Source organism: Semicossyphus pulcher, unplaced genomic scaffold, assembly GCF_022749685.1.
Source record: "Semicossyphus pulcher isolate SPU_LCO1_2020_fin unplaced genomic scaffold, fSemPul1.0.p SCAF_16, whole genome shotgun sequence".
In the NCBI taxonomy this organism is placed as follows: domain Eukaryota; kingdom Metazoa; phylum Chordata; class Actinopteri; order Labriformes; family Labridae; genus Semicossyphus; species Semicossyphus pulcher.
The window spans coordinates 13,258,464-13,272,875 of NW_027211670.1; the positions used below are offsets into that span (position 1 = coordinate 13,258,464).

At 39.9% G+C, this 14,412-nt stretch overlaps 1 protein-coding gene across 2 annotated transcripts in view; it reads right to left on the reverse strand.

Annotated features, from left to right (window-relative positions):
• Positions 1-9,151: 9,151 nt before the first annotated feature.
• The window catches only part of LOC138593243 (double C2-like domain-containing protein alpha), a 30,070-nt gene continuing 24,809 nt past the window's right edge, over positions 9,152-14,412 (reverse strand). For both annotated transcript variants that reach the window (XM_069664163.1, XM_069664164.1), the window contains 3 exons: positions 14,257-14,338; positions 13,913-14,009; positions 9,152-12,172 (listed from right to left, as the gene is read on the reverse strand). In XM_069664163.1, the coding sequence (XP_069520264.1) occupies positions 12,036-12,172; positions 13,913-14,009; positions 14,257-14,338 (316 nt within the window). In that variant the 3' untranslated portion in view covers positions 9,152-12,035. The remainder of the gene's footprint in view (positions 12,173-13,912; positions 14,010-14,256; positions 14,339-14,412) is intronic.

Below are 14,412 nucleotides of genomic sequence, written 5' to 3' on the forward strand. Positions count from 1 at the left end.
AAGAAGAGGGATGCTGCGTGGCTGGACAGACTGGTGAGGAGGGCTGGCTCTGTAGTGGGCACAGATGTGGACTCCCTGGTGACAGTGGTGTCTGACTGACCGACTGACCGACTGTCTGACCGACCCAAGGCAGATGAGGCTAGACATTGAGTGAATGGAGGGCAGACCGACCGACCCAAGGCAGATGAGACTAGATATTGAGTGAATGGAGGGTCGACCGACCGACCGACCGACCCAAGCAGATAAGACCAAATATTGAGTGGATGGAGGGCCGACCGTCCGACTGACTCAAGGCAGATGAGACTAGATATTGAGTGGATGGAGAGCCGACCGACCGACTGACTGACTGACCGACCGACCGACTGACCGACCGACCGAATTGTGCAGGACACAAGGCAGATGAGACTAGATATTGAGAGGATGGAGGGTCGACCAACCGACTGACCAACCGACACAAGGCAGATGAGACTAGATATTGAGGGGATGGAGGGTCGACCAACCGACCGACCAACCGACACAAGGCAGACGAGACCAGATATTAAGTGGATGGATGGCCGACCAACACAAGGCAGATGAGACTATATATTGAGTGGATGGAGGGCCAGCCAGCACCCGATGCAGTATTGGATTTGCTTTCAAGTGCATGCAGTAGGAAATGTGAGGCACCCACATGTGTCTGCTTGGCAAATGACCCTAAGTTTACTGACTGAAGAGCTGTGAAAACCAGACTCAAGAGGATGAGGAAGTAGTGCAGGATGTGAGTCTTGACAATGATAACTGATGATGACGACGAGGATTAAATTACTGCAAACCAGCATGAAATGTTTAAACAGAGTAAAGAAAGTGATGTAATCTAAATATGATTTCATATGTACAATACAAAAACAAAAAAGTTAACCACAGATTACATTTTTTGTCTTGTGTTCTTTTTTGATGAATTTCTTGGAAAAGGTTTTGAGTTTTTGTATTATTTTGTGTTTCTGTTCAATGCAACATTGTGTTGCCCTCAGTGTCATGCTCTGTGAAAAATGGCAATAAAAAACATTTTGAAAGTAATTGATGGAGGGATGAAAAAAGGAGTGATAGCAAAGCTACCATTGCTGCAATGCTATCATACATTTTCCAACACTAGGGACATAGATCTTCACAAAAAATCACTATGAGACATGCTCCCTCCAAACTGGCACGACAGCCAAAGTCTGGCTCATGGACTAAATCTTAAAATACTAATATTTAGCTTTAATGTCTACATCGTTAAAGCCCCCCTTCAGTGAAAATCAAGTGTTTCACCTTGTAAACACAGCTGGTGGTGTTGTACATGTGCTATAAGACATATCAGGGACGACATAAGCAGTCATCTCCATGGCCGGGCCTGTCTGCTTTTAAACTGCAGTGTACCAAGGACAGGCTGAACAACATGTTTTCAGATTGGCAGGTTTGTGATGTCACAAACCTAAGGAGCCAATCCCGTTAATGGACGGGGTGACGCTATGCATATCATTATGTGCAACCTATGGCAACCACTTCGGCGATGTGCGAGCCAGCTGTAACCGTCATCATAATTTTTGCAAACTCACTACTGACTACTAACGTTAACGTTACTACTGCTAATTACTACATTTCAAGCTAGCTAAGTTTCAACAAGTTGCCACTAAACGGTGGCAGAGACGTGTCTTGTTTTTGCGACGGAGGAAGCGGTTGGAAATGTGCCTATGCAGATTCAGGAATTTTGAATAAGGAAGAAGGAGGAGATGCTTTATAAGGTAATTAAACGTATTTTCCAGAAAAAAAATGTCAGACACAATTTATTATTTCAAGCAGAGCATTCTATATGTCATACAACACGACTGGAGCTGGTCTTTAACCATCTAAGTTAAGCGTGTTAGCATACTATCATTTGCTAATTAGCATTTAACACCAGAAACAGAGCTGAAGCTGATTAGAAAGTCAGTACTTTTTTAAAGCTTATTTGATCAAAAAGCAAAGAATGGGTCAAAATAATACTGGTGCTACATGAATAGCTAGCCTAAGCGCTAACTAAAGTGATTAAAGTTCATCCTGAGGGGAAACATGTGCGTGTGCCAAATTTCAGAAGAATCCAACTAATAGTTAATGAGACATTTCACTGACAACCAAATATATGATCATCAGGATGGCTCTTTATGAAAAGCTTTTACATAAGCAGAGTCTTAAAGATTCAGCCTCAAGGAACCATGGATGTCTGACTCTTACGTCATGGGAATCTGTCCACTTGTGGTTGAGTTTTTTCAGTGAAAAAGTTGGAATGTTTAACACAATCCTTAGATAAAACATGCCAAGAATTACATTTTGACAACTTTGATGTGAAAAGTTTCTTATTTTCCTTGTCTTACATTATAGTAAAGTTAAGACATTTTGAGAAATCACCTGGCCTCTCGGACATCTTTTTGATGTGTTTTTTAAACCAAGCCTAAATGATATCTTTGCATTGTTTGCTTGGACATTATTTACGTGTTACATGGAAAGAAACGTGACATCATGGCCTTCATAAAGGACAAAGAGACACAAAGCTCCCCGTCGAGTGTTCAGCTGCAATAGTTACAATAAAAGAGTACATATAAAATCAACATGAAAACTTCAAGGTTTTTTGAGCTCACAGTGACAAAAATCCCCCACATTAGCAGAAAAATAACAGCACGTCTGACAACAGCAAATTCCTCCTCTCCAATGTTACCGTTCTGACAGCGAAAGGTATTTTATTTTGTACTCAGCTAATTTAACAGGAGGTCTACAGCGAGCACGGCTGGGAAAGGAGATCAGCATATCAGACAGGGTCACATCCAGCTGCAGGAAGTGGGTCAGGGATAATCCAGCTGGGTCATATAAACACTGAGGCAGTGAGTCAGCTCGGCAGCGTTTGGATGCATCATGATCATCCTGTCACTTTGTGCAGAAAATAACAGCGTAATGAGATGTACTGACCTGTGGCCATGCTGCGATATTAGTGCTGCTTAATTTTCTGAGAGAATTAGGGCTGAAAAAAATCATTAAGTGTGAATTAACGCTCGGATGGATTGTTGTTTTTGAAAGCGAGACAGGGAAATGCAGTCTTTCATTTTTAAAGACACAGACCCACTTTCCATTTACACATCAATACATGACTCAGACTTTTTTAATTGCTTTGTTGCTAAATATTGACTCGTACAAACATGTCAGAACTTAGTAGCATATTTAAAGTAGCCCTTTTACATTTAAAGCACAGGTGTTACTAATAACTTACTTCACTCCAATAAGCTGCTTTAGTCCCAGGACACTGTTATTTTGAGTGCTGGCTTACTGATAAACCTAAATGGAATTGAGCCATAATTAATGTTATTTGTTACACCTGTCCCGAAAACGGTCATTCATGTACTTAACTGCTGTTAGGTCTTTTCCATGGCAGACATTTTCACTTGTCATAGCTGGGGAAGCACAGGTGTTACTAATACCATTACTGATGTCTCTGCTCTGTACAGGTGTCCCAGGAAGGCATGACACCGGCTAGCATGCACGATACAGCTCCCCAAAACTGGGGCAGCTAAATGGAATTCAGCCTTTTTTCCCTTTGTTATGTACACCCTACATATCAAACTGTCTGCAGTGTAAAAGGCACAGCGTTAACTTATGGGAAGCCACCAAGGCCAAAATTGAATACTTTGCTTGCAAATACTGGTACTGAGCACCTGCACATACATATATATCCTCATGCATATAAATATATATACACACATACATAACCTGATGATATCTGTTTGTTAGTATAAGCGTATATGAGTGTGTGTGAGAGTATGTATGTGAATGTCAGAATGAATATATGTTTGCGCTTGAATATCTAAATATGTGTATGCTTAGTGTGTGTGTGTGTGTGTGTGTGTGTGTGTGTGCATGAGTATGTATATGTGTGTGTGATTTAATGTATGTTTGTGCATGGTCAAGTGTGTATGTATCCAGAAGCTGCAGCGAAAGTTAGCTGCCTGGTAGCAACTTCTGCATGCACGCGTATGTATGTGAGAATGACTATGTATATGTTTGTATGCATGTATGAATGTATGTGCAGGTGTTCAGTACCAGTATGTTTGTATGTGCAAGCAAAGTATTCAATTTTGGCCTAATCGACTCCCCATATTAACTGCTGGTTTTAAACTGTTAAATAAGCTGTCAGGGGTAAATGTGTGTAAAAGCTAAATATGTTTCAGTCATAATTTTTCAGCTCTGATGTTTTCAAACTGAATCTACATCTACTTTTCATATAAAACAGATTATTAATAATTCATGTGATCTGTCAACGGGGAATGATTTGCCAAAACATGCTGCAAATTTATAACCTTCTAAATGAATGTCAGAATAAAATTTTAATGATTTACTTCCATGTGTGTTTATTTAAACTCATCACTCTTAATCTAATTATGTGTGTGACTATTTGTCATAGGGTTCCAGCAGCACTGTAGTTGATTAAATCCAGGCTGCATAGACTTAATCACAGATAAACAAAAGCTGGGCCAACTTTATCCTGAATATACTACCTTAAATACATAAGGACACACTGTTATTAGACTATAAACCTGATGAAAGTTGTAAACAGTGTCGTTCTGCAAGAGTTTCATTGTTTTATTGAACCTTTAATCAACTAGGAAGTCTTTTGAGACTCTTACTAGAGAGACCCGGCCAAAACGGCAGCCTGCAGTAGTTAAAGTCACATAAAAAATTCATTCACAACATCAATATCACAACAGCAGAGGAGCTGAGAGGGAGGCAGGGAAAGGAGAGCTCTAAAACTGTCACAAACTTTGTCAAACATGTACTGTTAGAAGTCCACATATGAAGACAGAACATTATAAATGTACTTTTTTAACAGGCAGTCGTGACTGAAAGGAAGGGTGACAGAAAATGTAAGTAATCCATCGTAATTGTACTCACAAACTGGGTTATAATTTGGTACCTTTACAATATTAATTGAAATGCGACGTTTGCTTCAGGCTCATCTTTGGCCCGTTATCACTGCACAGACTTACTGCCACACATTAGCATCCTCTACTAGCTGCTAGCTCTTCATCACAGTCAAGGCTAGGTGGCAGTGATGTGCTCGTTATTGTCACTATTTAATGGAAACCACTCATCACAGTCACACCACATCACAGTGAGGAATAACGGCCCTGTCAACAATTACGGTTATATTTCCATCAGGGCGCCTAGCTCGTCAGTAATATACAGGAGGGACGTTATATTGAGATGTCTCACTCCTCTGTTTATCTTAAGTGTCATTTAGTCACAGCCGCAGCTTTTCATACATTGACTTTTATTATGCAGGTTTTATTGTTATGAGGAATCCATGCACGGCTCATTTCAGCTGGAGCGAATATTTTGCAGTTTTATCAGAGCAGTTGTAGCCTGTAAACATTGGCAACAACACAGAGGTATTTCTTGTGCACAGTTATTAAAATCAAACCGTTTCACAGCATCACACGGCCAGATGGCCGCTCTGTGATGTGTTGTGCTACCAGTAGCTTTTATCATTATCCATAAAGTGTTTCCTCAATCATCAGTAATGCTTTCACTTGTTCCGGGCAGAGAGGACGAGGCCTGTGTTTAAATAATTGTCTGTGGTTTCACAAATCTGCTTAACCTCCGGACTAATCCTCCCAGAGCAAATATCACCGCCCTTTTTATTGGCAGCTGCGTTCGAGCCTTTCTGCATCAATACAAAGTGATTCGTTTTGTGTCGTTTCCTATTGTCTGTTAATGTCATTACATAGCATCTGATAAATGTTCTTAACTTCTGGCTGCGTTGACCTTTGGATTTATTAAAACATCTTTATTACTGTGGGTGGGTATTTATCACCGTTATTGTGTCACATGCACCTCAAAAAAAGTAGAAGTTTGAATGTTTACAGTCCTCAGGTGTCCCTGCTCTTTCTTTCTTTCTTTCTTTCTTCATCAAGGTGTCTTTTAACAAAATCCGACCTCCTGTCTCCTTCCTGCAGCTTCTTATAATAAATAGAAGATAGAATCTGCCACTGCTTCGTTACATTTGGACCTTAACTATTGCAATGTTTGCCATTGTTATGTGCAATGTTTGAGCATTTATACATTTGCTGCCAGTACATTACCTTCAGATGGAGGAGAGTAAGCCAAACTGTTCTTAGGCTGGATTGCACCAACAAGGATACATTTTTAAACCTGATTAAGTCATGGTTTAACTTTAAAGTATGTTGCACCAAACTTTAAAATTAGTTTAAATTTTAACCTCTCTTTAAACCTCAGTTTAGTTTCTACTCTAAACCTAGATTTATTTAAAGCGCCTGTGAGGAACTTTAAGTTTGTGTCGATTTTAGCGCCCTAAGAAGTACCCATCATCTCTTTGCTGGTCTTGTCCTGCACACATGTAAGTTGTGTTTTCTCCTCCTGCTTTCATTTATCAGTCATCGAGAATCTTTGCCGTGAACACAGGCTGTTTCGCCCACATGCTGTTAATCTCCTCGTCTGACACCTACCCCGCGGCAGCAGTTACAGGCATTCAAAATATCTATAAAGAAAGAATCAATCTTGTCGCTATTGGTGTTGCTTGCTTTTGTAGCTCATGTAGATGCATCAGTATTAATTTCAGTCTGTTTCGTAACCGCCAAAAAAAACTCACAGGAGCTTTAATTCTGTTGCACCAAACCTTTAAACTCCAGTGACCCAGTGATGAACTTACACTTGAGGAGGTTTAACCTTTGAAATTGCTGCTTTTTTGAGGTGGATTGTGGAAAATAATGACGTTCCTCAAGGGAAATCAAGGGACAGACTCAACCCAAATGAGTTTTACGATGCTGAGTTTCAATCAAGATACTGGTTCACAAAGGAAACTGTGATCAAGCTGAACAGGAAGACTGGACCAACTGTCAGACATGGTAGTGAAAGAAATGCAGCAGTACCACCAATGTTAAGGAATACAGAGCAGCCGAAAGGTAACGATGTCCCCCATTTTATACTTACTAGGTCCTGACAACATGCGGATTTATTTATTTGTATTTATTAACCTTTCTATTTATTTATCTTTTTATTTTAATTTGGGAAAGCAAGCGTCTCCATATTGATTAAACTGTATTTCGGTTTACGTCAATAATCTTGGAGATTTGTTTTTAATTGTGCAACAAAGCTCCAATTAATTTAAAATCTGGATTTACTCATCTTAAACCTAGTTTTGCTAAACTCTGATTGGAACTAATATTAGATCAAATTAATCCTTGTTCGTGTAACCCAGCCTTAATCTTTTAAATTTCTTTCAACAGTCTGTTAGCAGGTCTGTGAGGCTGTACCAATGACTGTATATATACATGGACGACGCGTCTCCATTTGCTCCCATTGTACAAAATTAATGTCAAAATAACCCCCGTGATAGGCGCTGCCATTTTGCAATGGTGACGTCATTTGGAGCCAGAGACTGCCCAGTAGAGATCGGCGGGTGCAGCCGCCGTAGCCACTTCCGCTAACCAAAACACACACTTAACTTACTGAAAAAAACAGCAAAGATCCCGCACGCCGGCAAGTTTAACAGCAGAACAGGTTCTTGTGTTGGTCTGAGGTTAACATTCACAGGTATGGAAACTTCAATGACTGTAGTGATTGTTTTAGTTATGTCTCCTCTCACCGTTCCTCCTCTACTCTGCTAATCAGGAACAGATCCGCTGCAGGAGCCGTATTGGTCAAAAGAGCTGTCAATCATCCTTTTTACAGCATCAAATAACTAATTAAAAATAAACTTGTCAGAAAAATGAAAACTTGGACATCAATCAGCTTGATAAGAACTAACTTTCATGACAGAAACCATGTTTGAGAAAAATTTATTTGGCGTGTATTTTGATTTTATAGTTTGACTCATGTCCCATCTGTTAACATGTAGGAGGCGGGCTTTATGAGCTATACTGCAGCCAGTCAGCAGGGGGCGATAGAGAGGGTTTGGCTTCACTTTTAGGGAGCTGTCATGTCGTCCATCTTTTTAAACAGTCTATGGGTTGTACTTATGCAAGGTGAGACTTATTTCAGCAAGCTAACATGCTAACAATGCCAATTCTAACATCCTGAGGCTAAGGAGGTGTAATGTTCAGCTTGTTAGTGAAGTTAATGGTGATGTCATTAGTTTTTAAATAATCCGTCCATAAACAAAAGTACTGAGCAATCTGAAACCTTACGGTGGTTTTCAATAAAAACTTGAGATGAAAGTTATTCCAGTTCAACGTGAAGGAGGCAAATATGTTCGTACCAAATTAAATGGCAATCCATCTTAAATTGTGTGAGTCATTTCACACAAAACCACAAATATGAACCACACGTTGTGCTACAGGAAAGGTCAGAGGGTCACCACAGATGTTAGCCTCCTTCCTCTGTGGATCATGAATGTCCGCACTAAAATTCATGACAATCTATTTAAAGTTGCTGAGATATTTCAGTCTGTACCAAAGTGCTGATCCAACAAATCAACTGACACAGACAGCTAGCTTTAAAATCATTTTAAATGTGTTGCTTATTACACCTGTATTATAATGTAGATATTAGTAATATTACAATAATGACTTTTTGCCAGAGTATTTTCTGAATTTATATATTTTGTTAAGCACTTGTGCTATAAAAAGTTCCAACTCATTGTATCTATATTAGTATTAGTGATGTCACCCACATTAAGACAGTGTTTGTTCAGTGGGAGAATCTGCAGAGGACACATCTGTGGTGTCTGTCACTCTGATCAAGTGCAAGGTGACAAACAAACAATGACTAAGATGAAACAGGAGAGGCCTTCTCTGATTTCATTCCAACTCAGGATACACGAGAAAATGCACAATAATCAGAAACAAAGAGCTTCATGTGTTCTCCTGACGCTCCCTCCTTCTATTTAAACTCTAAAATGAGACTCTGATCTGACTCTCAGTCCTCTCTGCAGACTCACAGCGTGACTCTGTATCCGTGACCTGAGCAGCAGAGGGTCGATCAAAAACATCCTGATGCGCTCTGACGCTGACCTCTGACCTCGCTGTTGAATGGAACGAGATCAATAAATGGTGCTGAAACAACCTGGTTATTACAGGGTGGTGAGAAGGAATCAATAAACAATAGAAGAAGAAATCCAATTTTTATTTAGCGAATGAAGCTTGATCATCATTTGACAGAACCATCAAATGAATAAATGTTACAGTAAACAGATGGAAAAAACCACACTGAAAATTATCTACACCGCTGATCCTGTTCAGGGTCACGTGGCTGCTGGAGACGGTCCCAGCTGTCATTGGGCGAGAGGCGGGGTACACCCGGGACTGATCGCCAGGCAATCACACACATGCACGGGGAGAACACACACATTCCACACAGAAAGCCCGAACTGGGATTCAAACCAGGAACCTTCTTGGTGTGAGGCGACAGCGCTAACCACTGCACCACCATGTAGCCTTTGTGTTACCAACTGAAGAAAGAGAGATAGATGCCAGCGAAATAAAAACAATGTTTTTGAGAGAGTTTAACAGCCGTTTGAGTGATTCATAAAGTCAAATGTAATTGAAAGAGAGAATCAAATCATCAGTATTTAAGCATCTCAATTTAGACTAGACTACTTGTAGACTTTTATTGAAATTCAGTCACCACAAATCTGTCCAGTCAGGTTTGAGTTGTGTCCGTCATGGTGTCATAATCCTGCCTTAAATACTTCAAGTAGAAATCCAGTGTGTGTCCAGAGTTTTAATTTGCCATCTTGAATTTTGGTTGGTGTATTAAATAATCAATTATTATTATTATTATTATTTTTAATCTCAGTAAATTGAGTAGTTTTTGTGTCTTGGACTTTTTCTTTTTGATTGCCACATTGCACAACTTAAACTTGCCTGGTGAAATGACCAAATGAGAATTCAAACTACATGAAATCAGATAGTAAAAAGTTAGTGCTACAAATTCATTAAATGCTACTAAATGTCATTTCACTGTCATGTGTGATCCTTGTCTAGTTATACAGTATATCTGGTTGTTTAGTATCATTTCCTGTTTTATTTTGTCATCCACCACCCTCTGCTTCCTGCCTTTGTAATTGTGTGCCCCGCCCTTATTGTTTTCACCTGTGTCTCGTTAGTCTCACCTGTGTCTGATCACCCCGTGTGTATTCAGTGGCCCAATCATTCACGGACTTTAATGGCGTCAGGCGTTCAGTGCGTGCAGTGTGTGAGTCTGTGAGGTTTTGACAACTGCATAAAAATGAGGAATGGGACACACGATCATGGCCTCACCCGTTGCCTGGAAACCAGATGGGCCATTGAATCTATTGCAGCATGTATTTGTGTCTTACAGTGTTTACATACACCTATTTTAAAGATGAGATAAGCTTTACTTAACAAACTGTCAAAAGTCACGAAGGCATTAATGTTTAATCAATGCAGATATTTAATTGTTGTCACTTACAGATAAAGGTATTTGCGGTTCCCGTCTCTGTCCACACTCGCATTGTTTACATTTTTTTTTTTTTTGGTCAAACTTTATTACATACTACTTCAATGTACGAACATTTGTTTACATTTAATCGCTATGAACTCTGGGTAAGTCCCACAGGAAAGTGCGCGAAGTCTGCAGATATGCTCAACCTTTGTCTTAAAACTAAAACCTGACGGTCACAAGTCTTGACTGAGTATTTATCTGACTATAAAATGAATCACTGAATCATACGTTTGTTCTTTAAGTATTAAAACAACGCTCTTACTTTTATTGGTCTCTTTTACCTGTGTCTGTGCTCTTTTGACTCACTCCTGTCATCGCTGTCAGAGAAGAAGCTGCAGTTCCACATCCTGAAGGCTAGGTGGCAGTGTTGGCTTTACTGGATTTTCACTGAGCTGTACATAAACAGCAGATTGCAGAGGCCTCTTTGGAGCCACAAAGCAAGTATGATAAAAAAAAAAACACACAGCAAATTAATATGAATATTTTATGAAAAAGTCAAACAGTCATGCACACTTTAAGTTCCAAAAGACTAACATCCAAAGCAAACACAATAAATATATTTACATATGATCTCCGTTAGTGTTTTCAGCATGCCTCTTTCACCACATGAGACCTGCACGGATACAACCTGCAGCATGGAGACGTATCGGACGACACTGTGCTCTATACACCATCCAGTACATATTTATAATTGAGATATTCAACAGAGGACGATGAGTTTATTACCATGCACGGCTGTCCACGAAACAATCTGCTCTGAAACTGTCTGCTTAATTACATGTCTGTATTCCTCCATACAGATCAGGGATTATGGAGCAAAACTGTGTCAACTTCAGAAACTGACGCTCTTATATCAGCGTTGGTGCGTGAAACAACTGTGAACAACGTTAAAAAGCTGTTGAATTAAATTACATCTCTTCCTAAAGGAGAATCAGGGACAACGATGGTCTCCTCCATCGTCACCAAACATGCAACAAACAACCAACATGGAAGAACCAATTATCTTACTGGGCGGTGCCGTCTGCAACTAATCCAGGGACAATCAGATCAATAGATACAAATTGTCTGGCATCAAGACCACTTGGAAATCTTAGGAAGCATTCGGCAAAACATTATTGCAAGGGAGAGGTGTGTGCGCTGGGAAACGGGATGAGTTTAAAAGAAAATAACAGAATAATTTCACTTCCTCATTATATTTTCTCACACGATTTAAATGTTCTCATTGGTTGGGATGTGCCTGATTTGTAGCGGCGCAGGGGAGCATTTAGATTGACATAAAAGCCACAAAAGGGACACGAATGTCCATGAATATGATTATGAAAACCCTCACACTGTCAGCTTTATGTTGGGCTCATTTGCATCCCGTCTGTTTAGGTCCAAGGTTAGAGTAGTGATCTCTGACTGCCTGTGTTGTTATGAATTATGATCTCATTTATGACACAAAGTAATCAGGATATGAATCCTCTTCACAGTCATGCAGAAAATCCTCAGAGCATGCGATGAATCGTCCCTCATCCCGAGTCCTCAGGCGTCTCGCCGGTGTCAGAGCACAGAGGAGGAGGATCAGTTCACTCCTGCAGGGTGGACCCGGGCAGCTCGTTGGTCAGCGTGTGCCAGCGCTCCACCTTCTTGCCCTTGTTCTTCAGACAGTCTATCCAGTGCTGCAGGGTCTCTCCCTGTGAGTGGCACCCGAAGGACACGCCGCCTAACAAGTGCACAGGGAGGACAGGAAGTCAGAGTGACTTTAGAGGACAGAGCGTGTTAATTAAACAGACAGTGGGGACTTAAAAATGTATTTCAGTGAAAGGGGCAGATTTGATAACAGGTAATGTTAGGATCCCTTCTTAGCTAACAATGTTATCAAGAACTGACATCACATCCTCGAGTGTGATGTTGCTGGCAAATAGTAGTAAAAAGTTACAATCAATTAGTTCCACAACTTAACTTAAAACTGGACTGTTGTTGCCAAGCAACCCAAACATTCTCCCCCGCACTCTGTGTCTACAGGTTACCACAGATCAGCTGTTTTTTATCATCTACATTTATCGGTTTTAATTTATCATCAACCAGTGAAATAAGAGTCTGCTGTGTGATTCAGAGGTACCAGCCTGATCAGTGTAGACAAACGCAGTCTGCTATAATGTTAATTAACAGTATTCAGAACACCTGGCTGTGGCGGAGTGATACACAGAGTGAAAAGTCCCAGTGATGTTGTTCTCTATATCAGCACTCATGGAATGCCTCTTATCCAATCAGATTACTTGGTTGAACTAACTGTAGTGTACTGTAAAAGGTGTAGATGTAACCTGCTGTAGCTTTAGGTCTACGTACAATATTTTGTATTATTTGGTTGTTTTGTTTTCTACTGCTTTTGTTTAATTTGCAATAATTGCACATTTTGTTGTATTTTCTTTCTCTGACTGTTTGCGTAATAAAAAAAAGGACTAAGACCCAAAGAGCTGAAAATGGATTCATTTTTCAAAGCAAAATGTATCTTTAAAAGTAAGACGTTCATCATGACCATCTCACGCTCTTCTAAAAGAAATATAGAGCTGAAGTGTGTTGAAAAGAGTCTAACAATGCCTGCAGCTCCTTAAATCTCTATTTGTAGTTTCTCTAAAATGTAACAAATAATTACCGCATGACATCTTTTAAACTTAGGTTCAAACCGGGTTATGTTAAAAGAATAAAGTGTAAATTTATTGGACATTTATAAATACTTAGTTTTCATGGATTTCAACTTTGAAAAACCGAAAAACCCAAAATGTCTAATGACGTTCTATTTTTTTCTACCTGTCAACAAAACCCATTAAATGCCAAAAGTGAAAACAATTACCTGTACCTGATATAACATATTATTCTCCTGCTGCTAGAAACACTGACTTTATCACATGAGAGTGTATTAATCCACAGCAGAAAATAGTCCCAAACGGATGCACTGTTTCCTCCTGTTTGAGTTAAATTTGCTTAAAATTTCAGAGCACAGCTGTTTTAGGAAATCAACGCTAGAAAAATAAACATAAAACTATATTTTTACGTTTCCTTTTCAAAGATTCACAAGCTCTAAAGAAACAAGCTGGCTGGTGCAAAGTGCCACAAACAGGGAAAAGGTGTCAAAAAACACCAGACTAACTACTGTAAGAAAAAAAAAGAGTCTTGGCTTTAAAAGAACAAAGAAATAAGAAAATAAGAAATAAGTCAAATATAAATATTTTATTATTTCCGCTCATAGAGAGAGAGCAGCGCGAGGCTAATTATCAGCCAAAATGTCAAAGACACGCTTTTGGCACGTAAACCCCTGAAAACTCAACACTCTGCTGTACTTGGATCAAAAGGGATAATACAGAACATCTTAGAATATCTTAAGCACCACCTGCCACGGGTACAACATTATTAAACTCGTAAAGTAGCCAGAAGGCCGCTTGTGTGTGTAGTTACAGCTCACCGATGAAGTCGTTGGACTTCCCAAGGTCGTAGTCCCAGACTGTGACCTCCAGCGTCTTGGTGGCTAACTCTGAGAAGGTGATTTCATAGAAGAACTCCTGCGAGAAAAAATAAAGAGAGGAAAGGATGCACTCATGGGAGCAGAGGTCAGAAGATCACATCTAACACACATGTTGCTCTTCCCCTACAAACCTCCAAAAAAACCCTCCCTAATGAGGCAGCAGATAAAAACATTGTCACAGTAATTGGGCGTCTTGAAAAAAAGGTTGCAGAAACTTTGCATGCAGTTGTTGTGAGGAGTGCTTTAGCCCAAATGAGCTGTCATGCACAAACATGCAAGTCTACCTCATTAAACTCCGGGTTCAGAGTCTTTTTTATCACCGCTGTTTTGTGCTTGGATTTCTTATGGACGTCTGGTTTGAGGTACCTGAGGAGGAGGAGGAGGAAAGTGACACAATCACATTATCATTCACAGGCCATATTTCTGCTGAAAGGAGGAGC